Below are 20,441 nucleotides of genomic sequence, written 5' to 3' on the forward strand. Positions count from 1 at the left end.
ACTGACTTAATTGGATAAAGTTATGTAGAAGTTACAGGCTCTTCAGAGCTGTTACATTGTTTTAGAAGATAGATAGGCTGCAGGATTTCCTTAAAAGCTGTACACAAACTTCTTCCTTGCCTATAAATAATAATATGGAATGCAGCTTTAGTTCAGAGTAACAGCTTTGCTTAGTTTTTATGTCTTCATTTGCTGTAAATGTACGTGACCTTTTGTTGAAGTCATGCTAGACCTGGGGAGGAGTCTAAAGATGTTCACACATTGCCTGTGCCTTAGGCTTGGTGAATTACATAGTCCCCAGAGCACAGAGGGAGCCTTGGGGGAATACTTCAAATGAGATGTATGTGTTGTTCTCATGCTGGACTTGCTGATCTCCATGTGCCTTAGCTCCCAACTAAATGGAGACTGAAGACAGTGCCTTGGGGTTTGGGGTTGGTTAGTTGGTTTTGGTGTGTTTTTATCCTCATAAATTTCGTGCAGAAGAGGCTTTATTTTGCTATGTTAGAATAGTACTTAATGTAACTGCTGTCTCCGGGATCACTTCCTTCCTCTCCTGAAATACAAAAATTACTTCACTTGTTTGAGAAATGTAAATGGAAGTGAGAGACTACTGAAACAAAATTATTTAAAATAAATCAGTATATCCTTTGTAAAGGAGCGTAATGTAGAAGTAAAGCATGGTTTTGCTTGTAGAACATACGCTTGTCTATGGGTTGCTGTGTGTTTCTATATGTATCAAAAGCAGCCCTGCTGCACAAAACAGAACTCATAATGAATGACATATTGATATGAATCTTGACAGAGCCGTGACAGAACTTTATTCAGAACGCCAAAACATTTCAATATCAGACTTTCTTCAGAATAGGTAATTCACTGGCAGTATTGTTCATTAAAATTCCTTTTTTTTGTTCCAGTCATAATAGGATCTTCCACAACAGTTAGAGCTTTCAACATAAAAATGAGTAACTGATAGCCTGTATCACTAGAACCAGAAAGTATTATCAAAACCTGAATTTTGAATTGCGACAGCCCTGCTTTTCCATAAAGCTATCCTGAAAATCCTCACCTTTAAAAGTTGTTGTTTCTTATGTTAGAGCTGTTAATTTCACCGAGTGTTAATTCAGTAACTGAAGTTTACTTCAGTGGAGATTTTTTATTCTACCATATGGTTCTACCATGGTTCCAGTAACTCAGGAAATAATGTATTTATGAACCCTTACATTGGTAGTAGTTGTCTTGTTGTGTTGACTTGCCCAACTAGATGACATAGTGCATGTTATTTTTGCTCAGTGGAGAGGCATCGAAAGAAAAAGATTAATGCTGGGATAAACAGAATTGGAGAACTCATTCCCTGCTCTCCAGCACTTAAGCAGGTAAGTGTTCATTCAGATGTGCATCCTGTAAAATGTTTGTGTTTCCTTGTCTGTAGAAGTAAAAATACTTTTGCTATTTGTCTCACAAAGAAGACAAAAGTGTCTGAATTAACATGCTTGAGATTTTACTAGTTATTAGTAGGATTTTAAAAAGTATTTATGAATTTCTTTTTAGAAATACAAAGCTATGCTAATATATTTGCACAGATTTTTGAGCTTCGTGTCTGAAGGTGTTGTAGCTGACTGCTGAAGTAATGAACAGTACGAGTTGGACATGTGGCTCACTGACTTTCTCCTTCATTCATGTGTGCAGTGTTTCTGAGCAGATTCATTTGTCCATAGCCATCTGATCATCTTGCTGATGCCTGCTTGTCCTTTCACAACTTTCCAAAGTTCTCATTAAACGTGTGTGTTTATTTCTGTAATCATTGGCATAATGAAATGAAAGCAATTCTGAAAGTCAGATATTAATAGTAAGGGAAGACAGTGTCCTCATGCGAGGTGCAAAGACAAAACAAAAGAAGTTCAGAAAAGCATTCTGTTTAGCACTTTTTAAAAATGAAGACCCTTGGATCGAGTGCAAGATCTATCATGACAGATCCAGTAATAGTGAGATTTCTTTCTAATTTCATGTGTTTGTTTTTCCCTTAAAGAGCAAGAACATGATCCTGGATCAGGCCTTTAAGTACATAACAGAAATGAAAAGACAGAATGATGAGCTTCTGTTAAATGGAGGGAACAATGAACAGGGTAAGTACAGAGTCCTCTGGAAGCTCTAGAATTTCTGTCAGTCCTTTCTGCTGTGTATTTGTTAGTACTGAGAACAAAGCCAGGGATTCCTTGTATCAACAGACTTAAGGAATCCCAAGGCATATGCATACAAAAAGAAATCTTAGAATAACCTCAAAAAAATAAAAGAAGAAAATGCCGAAGCACGTGTTCTAGCTATGAGATTTGAAGCAATCATCTTGTGATGTAACATAATGAAAAATCTCACAGGTAATGCAAGATCATCTAGTAGATTCCATCATGATTTTTTTTCTTCAGAAAAAATTCTGTTAAAATTCAGGGTTAGATTTTCTTCATTGGAAAGATGGATCTTTCCTCATGCAGTTGTTTTTCTCCTTCTTTTCAAACACTTTGAAAGTAGTAACACCCTACCTTATAAAAATATGATGCCTCATTTAAATTCTACTTTAACAGAGGCTTACAAATGCAGTGGCGGAGATGTGACAGAAATAATCTCAGAGCTAATGTTATAGTTTGTGATTTTTATTTCTCCACAAAGAGTGGGATGCTATTACATACATCATGTTGTTGATGTGATTGGTTTTGAAAATCCTAGGTGATTTTTCTATTAGGTGAACTCTCTCCAATTCCACTGCTGGGTTTTGTTGCTTTACATATGGGCATTCTATTTAGTTTTGCATGTCATTTTTATATGCAATTAAACTGGAAAACCACAAGGCTATCAATTTCATCAAGATCAATTAAGATATTTGCTTTTCATTTGTTAATTAAAGAAGCTGATCACTGTTTGGTTTCACATGATTTATTTTATATGTTTTTAACTAATTAATAAGACATATCTGAATATTGGGAGTGGAGTAGTTTGTGGGGTTCGTTACCTTCCTGCCCAGTAGAAAGGTTTATTGGGGTAGTCTTCATTTATGTTATTACGTTCAAGAAAGCACACATTAAGAGCTTATTTCAGTATTATATATAACTTATTCTCCAAACCACTTGGTAGGGTTACTTAGTATTTGCACTGATGCTGTTGTCCTGAATTCTTCTCACTGTTTTCTAGCTGAAGAGATAAAAAAACTGCGGAAACAACTGGATGAACTCCAAAAGGAAAATGGGAGATACATCGAACTTCTGAAAGCCAATGATATTTGCCTGTATGATGATCCTACGATCCACTGGAAGGGGAATCTCAAAAATGCAAAGGTCTCAGTTGTTATTCCTAGTGATCAAGTTCAAAAGAACATTATCGTCTATTCAAATGGGAGTCAACCCAGCGGAAATAACCAGGGAGCATCTGTCCAGGGAATAACGTTTAATGTTGGTCATAATTTACAAAAGCAAACAGCCAATGTTGTTCCAGTCCAGAGAACTTGCAACCTAGTGACTCCTGTGACCATTTCTGGTATTTACCCTGCAGAAAACAAACCACGGTCTCAGAGTACAGTTTCTCCACTGGCACCCACTCAGGTGGTTCCAGCAGGGAACGCTGTTGAACTTTCCATCACAGAAAATGAGCAAGGTGTGCTCGCTGCTACCAGCTCACAGAACGCTTCTCAATCCGGAACAGAACAGGGCCTACAGTGTTCTTCAGGTAACGCACTGCAGAATGGTCAAAGTCTCCCCAAAAGTAAAAATGATGAAGGTGGCTCGAAGTCAACAAAGAAAACAGTCGTGCAGGGAATCAGCCTTCCTTCCAGTGCCTCCATGGAAGCTGAGAAAGTTCAACACGTAAATGCAACCAGCTCAAAAACACCTAATTCTAGGAACGAATTTCAGGAAAGCTCTGTAATTTCAACTACTGGCACAGCTGTTGTGCCATCTGTGAGACTGTCTGCTGCAGATAGTTTTTCCTCTGTAAATGTTCTCAAAAGTACAAACTTAATAAGTAGTGCTGACATGCCCGTGACTTCTGCAGCAGAAGGAATGAAGGCTGTAACTGTAATAAGCACTCTGCCTGCCAGTCCCCTGGAGAACTGCTGGTCTTTTTCAGGCTCTACAGGTGTTGTCCCGTCAGACTTGAAAAATATGAGTAGCCTTACACGGATGCCTTCAGCTGGAAACACACAGACCACATGGACAACTTTGCAGCTAGCAGGAAATACTGTCCAGCCACTAAGCCAAACACCATCCAGTATAATGACCGCGCTGCTAAGTGAGCCAGTTAACGGGGCTAGTACCGTATCTCCTGCTCACAGCAGACCTTTGACAACGAGCATTAGTTTGAATACTTCTCTGCCTATAGATGGGCAGGCAGCTGAACAGATTGTAGTTACCTTGCCCTCATGCCCATCCCTACCTATGCAGCCATTAATCAGCCAACCACAGGTTAAAACTCAGGCTGCAGGAAGTATCCTTCCATTAAATTCAACTATGCAGGTAATTCAGATGGCTCAGCCGGTTGCGTCAGCTGTGACAGGAGCACCAGCGAACCAGAATGTCATCATTCTCCAGCCTCCAAACACTGCTCCGTGTCCTCCAATTGTCAGAGCAGAAGTTCCTAGCCAGAATGTCAGTCAACAAATTGTAATTATTCAAGCTGCTAGTCAGAATCCTCTTCCTCTCCTCTCTGCCCAGCCTTCTGCTTCTCTGAGAGTTCCTGTGAATGGGCCTGTGGCAGTTGCAAACTCCAACAACTCTGTACAAAATGCCCATCTTCCACAGACTTTTGGAGGAAAACACCTTGTCCATATATTACCAAGGCCATCATCTTTGCCAACTTCTAGCTCTACACAAACATTTTCAGTTACAATGTCAAATCAACAGCATCCCCAAACAATCTCATTAAATGGGCAGCTTTTTGCATTGCAGCCTGTCATGTCTTCATCCGGAGCTTCAAATCAAGCCCCTATGCAAATTATTCAACCCACCACTAGCGAAGATCCAAATACCAATGTTGCTCTCAATACATTTGGTGCTTTAGCTAACCTCAATCAGAGCATATCACAAATGGCTGGACAAAGCTGCTTACACTTGTCTCTCAGCCACCCTACCAATCCCACAACTGTCCATAATCAGATTACCACAGTTAACTGTGTGTCATTACCAGCTTCAGTGCCCCCCTCAGTGCCTCTGGACGGTTCAGTGTTAACTAGTGCATCTAATTCAACAAATGTTTCCCCCAAAAAAGCTGCTGCTGGTTTTCTGTCTAATACAAAATCAAAAAGGACAAACAAAAAGCAGAGTACAAAAAAACACCTAGCTACCAACGTTAAAGTTTCCTGTGCAGCAGTTCCTTGTACAGATGCAGGTAAGACAGACGGTGCTCCTGTAGAAGCTGTGGCAAAACATTCAAAGGGTGAGGAGTTGCCTGAGAACATTCCAGCAGTGTCACAAGCTTTAGCCACGGTGCAGGTGACCGGTGCAAGTATTTCTCCTTCCAAAGAAGCTGAGTGCTCAGAGCAAACAGTGGGCTCCTGCCCTGCACCAGAGACAACTTTGGCAGAGCTGCCGGCCCCCTTGCCGTTGCAGCTTGCGGTGTCCGAACGGTTGGCACTGGTCCCACCAACTGCCAGGGATGCTGCTCCTCTCCTGCCAGTGCGTCAGTCTCAGAGCAACCCGCTGACCAGCTCAGCCTCATCAGAGTCTTCCTCCCGCTGTGAGCCCTCTGGCACCTTAACACCCTCTGAAACTGAAGCACATGGGACAAGTTCTCAGGTTTCTGGGGCATCAACAGTGGAGAGCAGCACGGCAGGTCAGACTTCCACTGCAGGAACAACTTCAGAATCCTGCAACGTTCCGCAGGGTTCTTCAGTTGTCATGCAAGATGTGGACTTGTTGGAAGGGCAAGGTCTGACCAAAATGCTGTCTGATCTCACAAAAGAAAGAACAGTTGTGGAAAAAAGCTCTTCTTTTGCTGTTCAAGGGGAGCATTCTAATTTTCCCATGGAAAACTCTAAATCAGTGGAATCAAATGTTGATTTGCCTGAGAAGCAGGAACTCTTGTTAATGAACACAGGTGATGCACTCTCCCAGCACCACACCTGCGTTTCTGATCAGGAAGTAGTTAGTGCTGCCCTCATTGCCAGCAGGCAGGCAGACTCCCCGATGTCAACCAGTTCTGGTAGCAGCCGGGGCTTCTCTGTGGCATCAATGTTACCAGATACCACCAGAGAAGATGTTACTAGCAACACGTCAACCAGTACGTGCAACAACTGCACATTTTCAGAACAACCTGACATAGTTGCTCTTGCAGCGAGAGCTATTTTTGACCAGGAAAGCCTTGAGAAAAGTGGAGGAGGAATGCAAGTTAACATGAGGGATGCCGTATCTAAGACAACTGAGGTTGCAACTCTGGAGAGAGAGCAACAGACTTTTAAAACTCTACCAGTGAAAGAAAGCAGTGCAGGGCCATTAGAAACAGCGCCAAACAAATTCAGTGCCCAGGATACAGTACAAACAAATGTTGGTAGGCAAGTTGAAAAACCAAGCTGTTCTGTAGGAGGTGTGGAAACCTCCAACTCTTCTTTGCAGATTTCAGCTTCCCAGTCACCGAGCATAACCAGTTTAAGTGTGAATAACCTGATACACCAGAGCCGCATCGTCCATCCCCTCGTGAGTTGCTCAAGTTTATCCCAGCCTTCAGAGCCAGCAGGCGTTCCTGCAACTGTGGGTCTCTCTCTTCCATCTGGTTCATATGTCAACCCATCTCCAAGACCAGCTATGATGAGTGAGTATGCTCAGGAACAACTGAACGCTATTAGGGCAAACTCCATGCAAGCTCCTCAGCTGCAGGAATCACGATTAAAGCAGCAAAACCACGAAGGTCGCAAGGACTCTGCCAAGCGGGCTGTTCAGGATGACCTTCTGCTTTCTACAGCAAAGAGACAAAAGCAGTGTCAGACAGCACCTCTAAGGCTTGAAGGGATGGCACTGATGAATCGAACACCAGAGAGTATTGCTGATCAAACACAGATGCTGGTCAGTCAGATGCCTTCTAATTCATCGAGTTCGGTGGCATCCTTGAGCAATCAGGGGCACACAGATGGCCTCAATAGGCTATTCCCATCAAACAGCAACTTTGTAACACCGGCTTTGAGACAAACTGAAGTTCAGTGTAACTCCCAGCCATCAATTTCAGAGCAGCAAGGCACAGGAGGGCAGCATTTGCAGCCAATTCAGCATGTTCCCGCTCAAGGCATATCTCACCTTCACAATAATCATCCCTACTTAAAGCAGCAGCAGGCTGGACAATTAAGAGAAAGGCATCACTTGTATCAGCTGCAGCACCATGTCACTCATGGGGAAAGCTCAGTCCACTCACAACCCCACGGCGTCCATCAGCAGCGAACAATACAGCAGGAAGTGCAAATGCAAAAGAAAAGGAATCTCATCCAGGGAACCCAAGCCCCGCAACTTTCTTTACAGCAGAAACACCATGGAAGTGATCAGACACGGCAGAAAGGCGGTCAGCCTCATCCTCACCACCAGCAAATGCAGCAGCAGATGCAGCAGCACTTTGGAGCTTCCCAGCCTGAAAAGAACTGTGAAAATCCTGCAACAAGCAGAAACCATCATAACCACCCTCAGAGCCATATAAATCAGGACATTATGCATCAACAGCAGCAAGATGTCAGCAGCAGGCAGCAAGGTTCAGCTTCTGAGCATGTATCAGGGCACAATCCCATGCAGAGGCTGATGACCTCCAGGGGTTTAGAGCCGCAAATGGTATCGCAGGCAAGTATTGTAACCAGGCCGTCAGACATGACCTGCACCCCTCATAGGCAGGAGAGAAACAGAGTTTCCAGCTACTCTGCTGAGGCACTTATTGGGAAGACACCCTCTAATTCAGAGCAGAGAATAGGAATCTCTCTTCAAGGCCCTAGAGTATCTGACCAGCTTGAAATGAGGAGCTATATTGATGTTTCTAGAAATAAAGGGTTGGTTATTCACAATATGCAGGGCCGTATATCCATTGATCATACGGTTGGCTCAGATGTACAACGGCTTTCTGATTGCCAGACGTTTAAGCCAGCAGGACCCAACCAACAACCTGCAGGCAATTTTGATGTGCAGGCCTCAAGAAACAGTGAAATTGGTAATTCTGTGTCGTCCCTCCGGGGCATGCAATCACAAGCTTTTCGAATTGGTCAGAATACTGGGCCACCCGTAGAAAGGCAGAAGAGATTGCCTTACCAGCCAGTACAAGGTATTCCAACAGGAAATTCCCTTCCATCAAGGGAAAATGAAAATACATGCCACCAAAGTTTTATGCAGAGTTTACTTGCCCCTAACCTTGGCGATCAAGTCAGTGGAAGCCAGCGATCGATCCCAGAACATCCAAGGAATACACAGTGTGGTGCATCGTCCACGATTGAGTACAGCTGTCCCCCAGCCCGGGAGAGTGTCCACATCCGGAGAGATGGCGATGCTCAGAACAGGGAAAGCTGTGACATGTCCATCAGTACAATTAACACCAGGAACAGCTCTTTAACTATTCCCTTCTCAACTTCATCTTCCTCGGGAGATATTCAGGGTCGAAATACAAGCCCAAACATTTCTGTACAAAAGTCCAATCCCATGAGGATGACAGACAGTCACGGAACGAAGAGCCACATGAATACACCTGTCTCCAGCAACATGCACGGGGTTGTGAGGCCAACTCACCCTCACCCTGCAGTTTCTCATGGAAATGGTGAACAAGGGCAGCCTTCTGTTCGTCAGCCCAATTCTTCAGTTACTCAGCGCTCGAGGCATCCTCTACAAGATAACAACGGCTCTAAAATACGGCAGCCTGAAAGGAATCGATCCGGAAATCAAAGGCACGGGAATGTCTTTGACCCTAGTCTTCCCCACCTGCCCCTGTCTACCAGCAGCAGTATGATCCTTGGGCGCCAGCAGTCTGCTATAGAAAAGAGAGGAAGTATTGTCCGCTTCATGTCTGATGGCCCTCAAGTGTCCAATGACAACGCAGCCTCTGACCAACATACACTTTCTCAGAACTTTGGATTCCCTTTTATCCCAGAGGGTGGCATGAATCCACCCATAAATGCCAACACGTCCTTCATTCCCCCTGTTACTCAGCCTAGTGCCACTCGAACACCAGCCCTAATCCCCGTCGATCCCCAAAATACGCTGCCATCCTTCTACCCGCCTTACTCTCCTGCCCACCCCACTCTTTCCAATGACATTTCTATCCCTTACTTTCCCAACCAAATGTTTCCTAATCCGAGCACAGAGAAGCCGAGCAGTGGAGGTTTGAACAATCGATTTGGATCTATCTTGTCTCCTCCCCGGCCTGTTGGTTTTGCCCAGCCAAGTTTTCCTTTGCTTCCGGATATGCCACCCATGCACATGACCAATACGTCACACTTATCCAATTTTAACTTGACGTCTTTGTTTCCGGAAATAGCCACTGCTCTTCCTCCAGATGGTTCAGCAATGTCACCTTTGCTTTCCATTGCAAACACGTCTGCTTCCGATTCTTCCAAGCAGCCCTCAAACCGACCTGCCCACAATATAAGCCATATTCTAGGTCATGACTGTAGTTCAGCTGTATGAAGACTGACAGACTGACTTCTAGTCTGATGAGTTGTTTCTGTATTTAAGAAAAAGAAAGTGGATCTTACCGGCATCCCTGAAGAGACCAGTCGTATCATCACTGTTTATTTGCCTAAATGTATGTATATGGGTATCTTCTATATCTATATACACACCTTTCTATCCACCTTACTAACTTTAAAGCACCAGTGCCTATAGCAATGCTTACTTGCAAATAAACGGTAAGAATGCAACTTCAGAGCTGTGCAAATACTGATTGTTGATTTTACAACAATCAAGCCTGATGTCTGATTGCCACTCTCAGTAGTACTTGGATGTAAAGAAAGAGGTGGGAATATCCAAACAGGACACAGGAAAACAAGTGCTACAGGTTTCATTTTACTTACAATGTGTTTACCTGAGACTAAAGGTGAACTTCAAGTGGCTTAGGTTTTTCTTTTTCCTTTGTAAAATATTTTGGGAGCCTCATAAGAAGACAGGTCTCTGCTAATCTGGTGTTAATTGATAAAGGCATTTGTTGTGCAGCTTTTGTCTGTTTGAAGCTTGTTGCATCCACTTGAGTTAAGGCTAACTTGATCTGGCAAAAATCGCCATGTGTTTCCATGGCCAGAAATTAAAAATACTGTTCCAGAAAATTGAAATTTCTTTCATGCGTGACTTTCTATTTCAAAGAAGAATTTGTTTAGATCTCGTTTAATGATGGCGTCTGTTGCTGCTGAACTTGGCCAACATTTTAATGTAACTTAGTACTCCTACTGGAGTACTGTGGGGACAGCAGTCCTGTTTGTTGCCATTTCATTGCTCATATGCTGCAAGTTACCTCAGGGTGGTTTTGTACCTTGTTTAGCACCTTCTTAATGTCTTCTGTGTTGTTTTCCTCCCCCCCTTCCCCCCTCTCCTTTTCTTTGGCCCATGCTCAGCCACCAGCTTACTGGTTTCTGTGAGTGACAGCCCCCTGTTGTAATGGTCAGCACACGGGAGCAGCACTGAGCCCATGGCATCCCACAGAATCCATGGGGATCGTGGGCACGCTGTCTGCTTACTGTTGCTGGCAGCATTGGGGCCTAATATAATATCAGTACTTTGCACTTGAATGCACCTTTTGTCTAAGCCCATGTGGTTGTGGGTGAAGGGAGAATGTGAATGTGTCAAGATTGAAAAGTTGTATGCCAGGAAGATGTGATGTGAGCATCACAAGGAAGGGGGACTTTCTGTGTGTGTGAGGGACAGAGCATGTGTGTGTACAAGCTGAGACCCCAGTATGCTTTCACAGATTTTGATCCCATTTCTTTTAAAGGAAAGGGAAGAACTGGGTAACTTATTTATTTAATGGCTCTGTGGTGTGATTTTTTTTTTTGACAGAAATGTCTTTTATTTTAAGTTCTTGGAAATACCATTCCAGATCACATTTCCAAATAACAGTAAGCAATCCTCCTGTACCCAGCTGACGTGCAGGGGAGTGTAAGCTCCAAAAGCTTTGGTATCTCTACGTCACACTAGCGCTCCTGGGACCTCTGATAGCTTCATTCCCAGTGTCCCTGTTGTGTGAGATGTGGCAGGGGCAGGTTCCCTGTTTTGTTTTTGTTTGTTTCTTTGCTTGTTTTTTGGGTAATTGTTTTACTTTGTTTTCCTGAAGGGCAGAAAGGAAGGCACTTCATCTTGAATCACAGACTCATAGAATTGCTCAGGTTGGAAAAGACCTTAAAGATCACCAAGTCCAACCACAGCCTAACCATACTACCCTAACTCTAACAACCCATGGCTAAATGATGTCTCTGAGCACCACATCCAAGTGGTTTTTAAACACATCCAGGGACGGTGACTCAACCACCTCCTGGGGGAGCCTATTCCAGTGTTTAACAACCCTTTCTGTAAAGGAGTTTTTCCTGATATCCAAACTAAATCTTCCCTGGTGCAACTTAAGGCCATTTCCCCTCATCCTGTCACCTGTCACCAGTGAGAAGAGACCAACCCCACTCTCAGATATTGGAAGAGAGCAATAACGTCTCCCCTCAGCCTCCTGTTCCCCAGACTAAACAGCCCCAGTTCCTTCGGTCTCTCCTTGTAGAACATATTCTCCAAGCCCTTCACAAGCCTTGTTGCTGTTCTTTGGACCTGCTCCAGCATCTCCATGTCCTTTCTGTACTGAGGTGCCCCAAACTGAACACAGTACTCGAGGTGAGGCCTCACCAGTGCTGAGTACAGCACAGGATTACTTCCCTAGTCCTGCTCACCACTCCATTCCTGATACAAGCCAGGCTGCCATTGGCCTTCTTGGCCACCTGGTCATACTGCTGGTTCATATTCAATACTCATAATACTCATATTGAAGAATAGGAGGCCCAAAGAGGTAGCTGAAAGTTTATTCATAGCTGGACTGCCGAGGCCCCATTTTTGCCAAGTCCTTTTTTTTTTTTCAGGAAAGAAAAGAACCTTTAGCATAAAACAGAATTGGGCTGTCTGTAGTTAGCTGATAATGTCTCATTCTTGTAACCTGGGATCTGGTGTTTTCTCACAAAGCCAACTAAAATGGTTCTGTTTCAAATGGGGTATCACCACCTAATTCAGATGGGGCTTATCTTTAGGACACTAAACGTGAGTGGTGGTGCTTCATTTTTTTGTGTGTGTTTAGTGCAAATATTTGATGGAATATTTATTTCACTTCAAAGCAAGCCTGCTTTTCTTCCAAACAGCAGTGATTGCAGTTGCATTAGCAACAACCACCGGTCCTTGACTCTGACTGAGCAAAATGTGACTCTGATTTTTGTCTGGTCGGACTCTTGGGCCATGCTGGTCTCCTTGATGCTGTAGATCCCAAATAGGGTGCCATAAAGGAGCGCAAGGATATCCATAATGCTGAGTGGCTCCAGGGGTTATAGATGATTATGTCAGGAGGACTGAATCAGCAGCTGCATGTTGTATTATGTGGTCTTCTGTACAGAGGAATGTAGAAGTGCCATTTTTACTCCTCACTCATTTGTTACTTGCATTGGTTTCCTTTGCTGGGAAGGCTCCAGCACTTTGGGCTGTTTGTCAAAGCTGCAGGGAGCCTGTAAGGTTGCATGGGTATATTTATTCCTTCTGTTTGGTTTCACTATAAATTTCACCAGTGTTGTATTAAGGTAAATGTGATCTTGAGCATTCACAACAGAACATGTTGGAAGTGTTGGCTTTTTTGTATTCATTTTTTATGTTGTAAATCGATTTTTGAACAGGCAGTAAGTTTCATATTCCCCTTTTCTGTTTACAAAGGTGACCAAAAAGCAATTGTACTCATAGGATACCTTTAGTGCAGGCAGTTACCATTCAGTCACGTTAGTGACGCAAAGACTGTGTGATTTTGCAGGAGCTGCACAGTTTTGAGGTGTATGGCCTGAAGTTCAATACCACGGGACCATTCTCCTCCAGAGGAATGTACCTTACATTGTTTTTATGGGGTGTGGTAGTTCCTATGTAATCACTGTGCCTCTCTGGACTTTTGATGGAAACTACCAAGAGCAGGATGGACACCACTCCATCACCCCAACTGAATAGGACAGTTGCTGTTGAAGTTCAACCACAGGCCAATGTGAGTCTTTTTATATGCCATAAATGATGCTAAGTGTTCTCGATGGCATTTGTTTAGGATGAAAGGAAATGTAGGAAGACCTAGCTGCAAGAGATTCACATGAAGGCATTTGTCAAATTCTATTTATTCCCCAATTCTATTATTCTCACAGCTGACTGGCATTTAAATCAATTAATTAAAAGAAAAATTGGCTCTAGTATGTAGTCTATCTCGTGGCATCGTTCACAGTTCAAGATTGTCCTTGCTGAGCCTGGCCAGGTGCCCCGGTTTGGGGTGATTGTGCTTTTACCAGATTGTTTCTCACATGCTGGTGCTCTTGAACAGCTGATGGAATGGGTATTTTGCATTAAAAGAGAAGACGTGAGATGTCAGGTACTTTCTGTTGTTTTTTAATTATGGAATTGCTTTTGTTTTCTTCTTCACTGCAAGCTAATTACCCCTGCCTCTTCATTCTACAACTAGAACCACATTTTCTTTGGCAAAATTCTACAATTCCAACAAGAATTCCTCGTCAATCTTTTAAAGATGTATTTGGAAAAGATTTAATTGCCATTTGTTATCCTGAGAGTGGAATTGTCTCTTCCGTAACGGTTTCATAGTATCTTTCTGGAAGGTTTGCTTTGTGTTTGAAGAGACACATGGTCCACGCTGCTTCATTTAGCAAAAGAAGTAGCAAAAGGGAGTGGTTCAGAACTACCTCTGGGGTGGGACTGCTGCAGTCAATGAGCACTGGGGAGCTGTGGCCTCCAGCTTGTCTTAATCGTGTTCAGCAAACAATTGCAAATGGCCTAGGGATGAATTGCATGTACTTCAACGTAAATTTATCAATTAATCCCTTATGAAAACTAGGAGAATGTGAGCAGAATCAGACTGAGTTGACAGCAGGCAACAAACTGGTGGTGTATGAGCATTCTCACTGGTTTCACTGAGAGCAAGGGGCTCATCAAAGTGCAGCTCCCAGGAATGGTTTAAGCCACACTGGGATGTGTTTGACAGCCCGGCTGCCGTCAGGGGAGCGCCTCCGAATTAAAGATGCAGTGCTAGCGCAGGGCCTCTGACATTTTGCACAGGTTTCCTACGCACTTTAAAGCTGCACTGCCACTGTGGTTAGTGACTGGTTTTTGGTGCAGAAAACACATCATTTGGCAGGGCAAAGTGCAGGGCAAAATGCAAAGGTGTTTCTAGTAACAAGCATCATTTTGTTACTTCTCCTCAGAGAAGTAGGTATGCTCACAGCCCTGCTCACAAACCTGTGCTGCCCTCTGCTTCTGGATGGCCATAGTCAGATGCATGGAGAGATGTGATCATGCCTTATTTCCCACACAATTATAATGCTTGTCACTTCAATAATAATCCCACCTTGACTTGGAAAGAAAGGGTAGAACTGAATTTATTCATACTGAAATGATCAAATTTGCGTTGTTGGGTTTTCCTGTGTGTTTGCTTTTGAACAGAGCGGTGTAAGCAGCTCCATCCACTTCCATCAGCCAGTCTGCATTCACTTCTGCTCCTTTTCCCTTCTGCCCAGTCCAGCAGTGCTCCACGGCTGAGCACACATAGGAGGAGGATGGCACTGTCAACCCTTAAGAGCACCGCCACTGCTGTCCTTACAGTACAGCTCAGTTAAAGCACCCACACTTTACCTCCACATGTTGTACTGCTAGCCAATTATTCTGTGAATGGTGAAAGACTTCCAGAAATGTTTGGTCGTGATGGTAAAGAACCATTTTCTCTTTGCTGACGGTCCTCACTTGGTTACACAAAAGCCATTCTTAAGTTGCAAGATAATTTCCAAAAAACAGCATATTCTTCTTTAAAGTTGCTGCCCCTTACCTTAGCAGCAAATTTTTGTATTACAAAAAGCATTTCCTGCTTTCTCATCAAACTGCATTTTTACAAGCAGGTTTCAAGTCTGCGATACGATTTGCTGTTTCAGCAATCAGAAATGCAAAACAAGACAGCAGTAGGCTGTCCCCACGTTCCTGCCTGCTCACTGTGAGAAGGAAAGCAAAGATGGATTTTGCCACGGGAGATTATTCAGAGATGCTGTTGCCCTCCACAATGTAAATTATTTATATTCAGCCCAGAATCAGCTGCTGTGCTCCTGTTTTATCCAGCTGTCAATTACTTGGATACAGCCCCAGTGTAAAGCCCTTCTTATTTTGTAATGAAGAAAGGAAATCTGCAGTAGAAGAATATAATGAACGAGGAGGAACATCGTCTTGCAACTGTAAATAAGATCTTGTTCTGTTTATTTTGACATCTTTTTACAAATGTGTCGTATTCAGGTGTAAATATCTCAACCCACGATCTTGTTCAGAGCTCTGAGATTTCTATTGTTATATGTAATACTTTGTTTAATAGTTGTAATAATTATTTGTATAGATATGAACACAATAGTATTTTATTAAAAAAAGGAAAATGTTCTTCAAAGTCTGCGTTCTGTTCAGTACAGCTTCTTTCCCTGTGTGAAAGAAAAGGGAGGTGTGGGGCTCTCTCTATATAAAGCTGAAGAATCATAGAAGGTTTTGGGCTGGAAGGGACCTCAAACATCATCGAGCTCCAAGCCCCCTGTCGCAGGCAGGGCTGCCCACTTCCACGTTTAATACTACATCAGGCTGCCCCTCCAACCTGGTCTCAAACCCCTCCAGGGATGGAACCTCCTGCCGCTTTCAAGAGGAGAAACTGCAGCTTTCCACAGGCTGAGGAATGACACCACTCTGCAGCTTGCACCGCTCCTGCAGATCCCAGTTCCAGCACAGCACCATGGTGCTGAGGCCATGGGCTCAGGGCTGCCACGTGGTGCCAGTGGGCAGGGGATGTGTGAGCAATGCGACATCTGTCAGCAGAAACATTCATATCCATTCCTAACTGAAGTTGTATTTGTAATATAAACACAAATGAAGCTGATTCAGGCTGCTTCCCCACAGTTACCCAGTCACCTGACTCAGTGCTTTTCTCGCTGCATAGCTTTTCTCACTCAGGTTGAGGGTAAGGCAGATGCAGCACTAGGGAAGGAGGTAAAAAACACCAGTTAGATTAAGCCCAGTGTTTGCACTCCTGCTTATAAAAAACAGCAAGTACATCTCTCATGACCTGGGAAATACCTGCAAGTATTTAGTGACCAATTGCTGAAATCTGTATCTGTGCATGTGGGGTTTCACACCACACAGAGAGCAGCTCCTACTTCCATTACACTCCTCAGCCCCTAGGAAGTCACATAAACTCACAGAGGGAAAAAATAAATGGGAAAGGATGCAGCAGGAAACTGAACTGTTTGTTCCCCTTTTCAGAAGCAGGCTGTACTGAACGTAGGAGGGATGAGCACATGCTGGGGAAGCAGGGACCGTGCCACCAGCCCAGCACAGCCAAGCCAGAGGCACCTCTGCCAGCACACGGCTGGGCTGAGCCCTGCAGTGCCAACAGAAACCAGACAGGTCAAAGCCAAGAGAGAATCTTCAACACTGCTGCATCAGCAGGAGGCTCGAAAGCAGCAAGAAGATGATTCCAGCTCTGCCTCCATCCATTTCTCCTTACATTTAATTCTCTCATGTGTTTTTCTGCTTGCTCTGTGCCAGTCTCCCACTCCACTAGTGCAGTGCCATGCACACTGTGCGGTTCTGCTCAGCACAGTGAGCCCATCTGCTGCTCTCCTACCTCCTACACTGCCCCTGCCTGCTGCTGCTCAACATTACTGCTCCTTCTCACATTCACACACAGAGAAGATCTCCAGCTTTGCGATGAGAAACAAATACAGGCTTGGAACAAGCTCCACGAGTACAGCAGATGTGGAGAAGGAATATTTTTCATTAAAACATTGGATAGCTGTAACAAATCCAGACAAAGCCTGAGAAGACAGGGTCTTCATCAATCAGGCAAGTAAATGATACTGCTGGTACTTTCTGATACATCTTTGACTTCTGCACAAAGAAGAGGAGCTGCTGCTCTTTCTCCACAGCCACGCACAGGTTAAGGGCGGCCCTGCAAGGCAAAAGCCCATTTTGCACCAGGCTGAGAGGGACTGAACGCAGCACAGTGAGCAAACAGGGCTTTGGATTCAAGCCTACAAACTCCAGGATCCTGGCAGTTTGCTGAGAGCAACAGGTTTGTAAAGGGATGCTGCCTCCTTTGCCAGTTCTGCATCTGACAGCCTGCGGAAGGCAGCATCTGCCAGTTCCTGTAAGTGACTGCACCTAGCAGAAACAGTGCAGGGCCCCTGGTGAGGGCTCCATCAGAAGCTTTCTCCTCTCCTGCTGCTGCCTCTCCAGTCCTGCCCCTGGAGGACTGTCCCACTTGCTCTCTAGCTCACTTCACCACCAAGTGACACACTGTCACTCTCCCAGCAGATCCACAGCTGCAGCTCCTCATACAGCCCCCAGGTGCCTCCATGCAGCCCTGTCTCAGCCTTCTGCTCCTGCTTTTGGGAACAGGAACACAGAGAAAAGAGAGAGCAGATGGTCCTGGCAGCAGGACTACCTGAGCATCCCTGCGTGACCTCACAGGCAAGCTCCACGTCCTGAACTCCTTCATGGCACAGACATTACCACAGTGTGTGGTTTCACTGTTCACATAATTGTAAGTACAGAGCTCAGACTCCTGCAACAGCCCTCACATTTGCAGGTGGGGGGAGACAGAAGAGCACACAATGCACGTAGCAGAAGATTCACATGGGTACTAAAGCCCATGAGGCTCCATCTGCACAGCAAGCTGCCAGGCAAGGCAGAATTCTGCAGCCCCACTGATCAAAGCAGCTTAGCCTCACCACACTCAGCAGCAAGGAGTTGAAGGTTTTGCACCTCAGGCTTTCCTGCAGTCTCTTCCTTTGGGAAGAATAAAGAAGCTGCAGGCAAGCCTGTGTCACTGGTATTGGATCCTGACACTTTAGAGAGACCAAGAACAGATGGCAGGGTTGCAGGGGAGGCAGAATAAAAAAAATGGGCTCTCCTCAGCCTGATCCTCCTCCAAGCATCCTCTTCTTCCCTGCAGCCCATGGTGGCACCTCCAAGAAAGACTGGTGCATGCTTAGCAACAGGTGTGAGAGACCTGCCCTGCTCCTAGCATACTGACAGCTCACAGCTCTACCTGCACAACAAACCTGCAAGTCAAGCCCAAAGCACATAACCCAACCCAGCACATCAGGACCACTGCTGCCTTCTGTACGCCCTGCCCAAAATGCAGCCATGTCTCAAGCAGCTCTGTGAGGTGGGACAGAAGCCTGGCTAACAGCCTCTCATGCCATTCCTGCTCCAGCCCTCTGCCAAACAGGAGCTTCTGTTCTGGCCAGACTGCCCTCACAGGGCTGACTGGAGCCAACAGAACAAGCAGACCGCTGGTACCTGCGCTCTGGAAACAGTCTGCAAGAGTGATGGGTTGCTCCTAGTGAAGCTTAAGGATTGCAGTGACTGGCAAATATGATCATGCAGCCCCTTTTCCCAAGAACTCTCCACACCGCTGCTCAGAGCCATAGCAGGAAGAATTCAGGCTGACCTGCAGAACAGGGAACCAGGAACATTCCCTTTTTGACCATCTTGGAAAAACTTCATCTTAAAAAAAAACTAAGAACTAGATACTACAAAACCTTCCTGGCAAATGCTGACTTCTCAGAGTAGAAAGTTACCAATGTAAAAAGTTGGTAAACACAACTGGAACAGAGCCTCTCTACAACACTGGATACATGCACATACATTGAGGGGAAAACGGTCAGATAATAAAAAACAAGGACAACAAAGGCCTCAAAGAATACTTTTTAATTCAAAATTAGCAAAGCAGGTCACACTGTAAATGCAACACCTGCAATAATTCATACCTTACTCTTGTTTTTTAAATAACTGAGAATTCAGAAAGAATGCAAAGACATTTAAAAACCTCAGATGCAGAAAATTTGAAGAGGTGGGGGAAGAAGTTTCGTCCACACCTCTGAAGAGCTCAACCCCAATGACTCCAAGACCTCCTCCACACTCCCCATCCAAAGTAAACTTGTGGGAGGAGAAAGTCAGGAGCTGCTGGACAGCTTCCCCACTCTCCAACCCTTCAAAGAGGCTCCCAGACTGGGGCACACTGCAGGAGCCCACAAGGTGCCCAGCACATGAGACTGAGGCCTCATCACTCCATCTCTCTCATGGTCTCGCTGCTTCTGGTGCTGTAGAGGAGAACTCTGCACTGACAAGCAGCTACACAGGAGCTGCTGGAGAGGAGTGGGGGGGCTGTTAAGTTTGTACCGGTGAGAGGAGCTGCAATAGCAAGGCAGGAAGCTCTGCCTCTGGCAGTGCAGCACTAGTCCCTGTGTCCCTGAAACACTGCAGCCCCTTGGATATGTTCCTGCAGTTACAGGAGGAGCTCCTCCAACAAAGAAACATAGTTCCCCACTACCACCTCTGTCTGGAGCCTTTTACTCACTTGGCAGCTGCTCTGCATGCTGGGATCGTGGTGGGACAGAAACCAAATTCTCCCCCCATGCTACCCAAGGGGCTCTCCAAGGGCAGCAGTCTGCAGGGTCTGGACAATGGCTGCTGACACAGGAGGAGCTGCAATGCATTCTCAAACTCACTCACTACAGAGAAAGCAGAGCACGTCAACCTAGAGGAAAGGAAGCAAAGTTCTTAAATATGCTTCCTGTCCTCTCCCTCTTCACCAGCTCCAGCACCCGCTGTCCTAACAAGCCAGAGCGCTGCAAATGCTAGGTCATGCCTGCCCCAGGGGGTGTGGTGGCAGGGGAGCCAATGTCATCTTCCCTTCTGGTTCTGCCCCAGTTCCCGTGGCACCCAGTCATGCTCACTGTGGGTCCAGCTCCTCCGCTCCCACAGGGCTGCAGGCCACTGAAACAGGCTCATTCCCACGGACGCCGGTAGCCTGGTGCCTTCAGCCAAGTGGCTTGGCACACCCCCATGCCTCTGTCCATCCGAGGCTCAGAACACTGGGATCTTGTCCCTGCGCACCGTGTCCAGATCATCATCCAGGGTCAGCAGGACCTGGGGAGAAGCTCAAGGTTGCAGGTCTCGCTGGTCACCTCACAGTTAAAGGAAAACAAGGAAGAGAAGGAGAGGCTGAGGCCCCACAGCAGAGCAGGACTCACCAGAAAGGAAAAGAACAAAGCAGCTGCAGAAAGGAAGTGCCAGACATCATGGTCATCAAAGAAGCCCAGCAGGATGCATGACCGGTTCTTCTCTCGGGACTCTGCCGGAGTCTCCTAGAAGGGAAGAGCAGGCAGTCAGGACTCGACACCAGCACACAAAGAACCCTGGCCACATACACAGAGC

The 20,441-nt window shown here is 45.3% G+C and overlaps 2 protein-coding genes across 6 annotated transcripts in view; one reads left to right on the forward strand and one right to left on the reverse strand.

The window, feature by feature from the left end:
• Nucleotides 1–16,086, forward strand: part of USF3 (upstream transcription factor family member 3) — a 29,923-nt gene extending 13,837 nt beyond the window's left edge. For 3 of the 4 annotated variants that reach the window (XM_048927478.1, XM_048927499.1, XM_048927491.1), the window contains 3 exons: nucleotides 1,291–1,373; nucleotides 2,027–2,123; nucleotides 3,181–12,034. In XM_048927478.1, the coding sequence (XP_048783435.1) occupies nucleotides 1,291–1,373; nucleotides 2,027–2,123; nucleotides 3,181–9,617 (6,617 nt within the window). In that variant the 3' untranslated portion in view covers nucleotides 9,618–12,034. Of the gene's footprint in view, nucleotides 1–1,290; nucleotides 1,374–2,026; nucleotides 2,124–3,180; nucleotides 12,035–15,088 lie in introns of those variants that run through there. The other variant, XR_007373354.1, reaches the window with a different exon arrangement.
• Nucleotides 16,087–18,917: 2,831 nt separating this feature from the next.
• The window catches only part of SIDT1 (SID1 transmembrane family member 1), a 41,433-nt gene continuing 39,909 nt past the window's right edge, over nucleotides 18,918–20,441 (reverse strand). For both annotated transcript variants that reach the window (XM_048927545.1, XM_048927534.1), the window contains 2 exons: nucleotides 20,258–20,371; nucleotides 18,918–20,153 (listed from right to left, as the gene is read on the reverse strand). In XM_048927545.1, the coding sequence (XP_048783502.1) occupies nucleotides 20,091–20,153; nucleotides 20,258–20,371 (177 nt within the window). In that variant the 3' untranslated portion in view covers nucleotides 18,918–20,090. The remainder of the gene's footprint in view (nucleotides 20,154–20,257; nucleotides 20,372–20,441) is intronic.

This window comes from Lagopus muta, chromosome 1 (assembly GCF_023343835.1).
Source record: "Lagopus muta isolate bLagMut1 chromosome 1, bLagMut1 primary, whole genome shotgun sequence".
NCBI lineage: Eukaryota > Metazoa > Chordata > Aves > Galliformes > Phasianidae > Lagopus > Lagopus muta.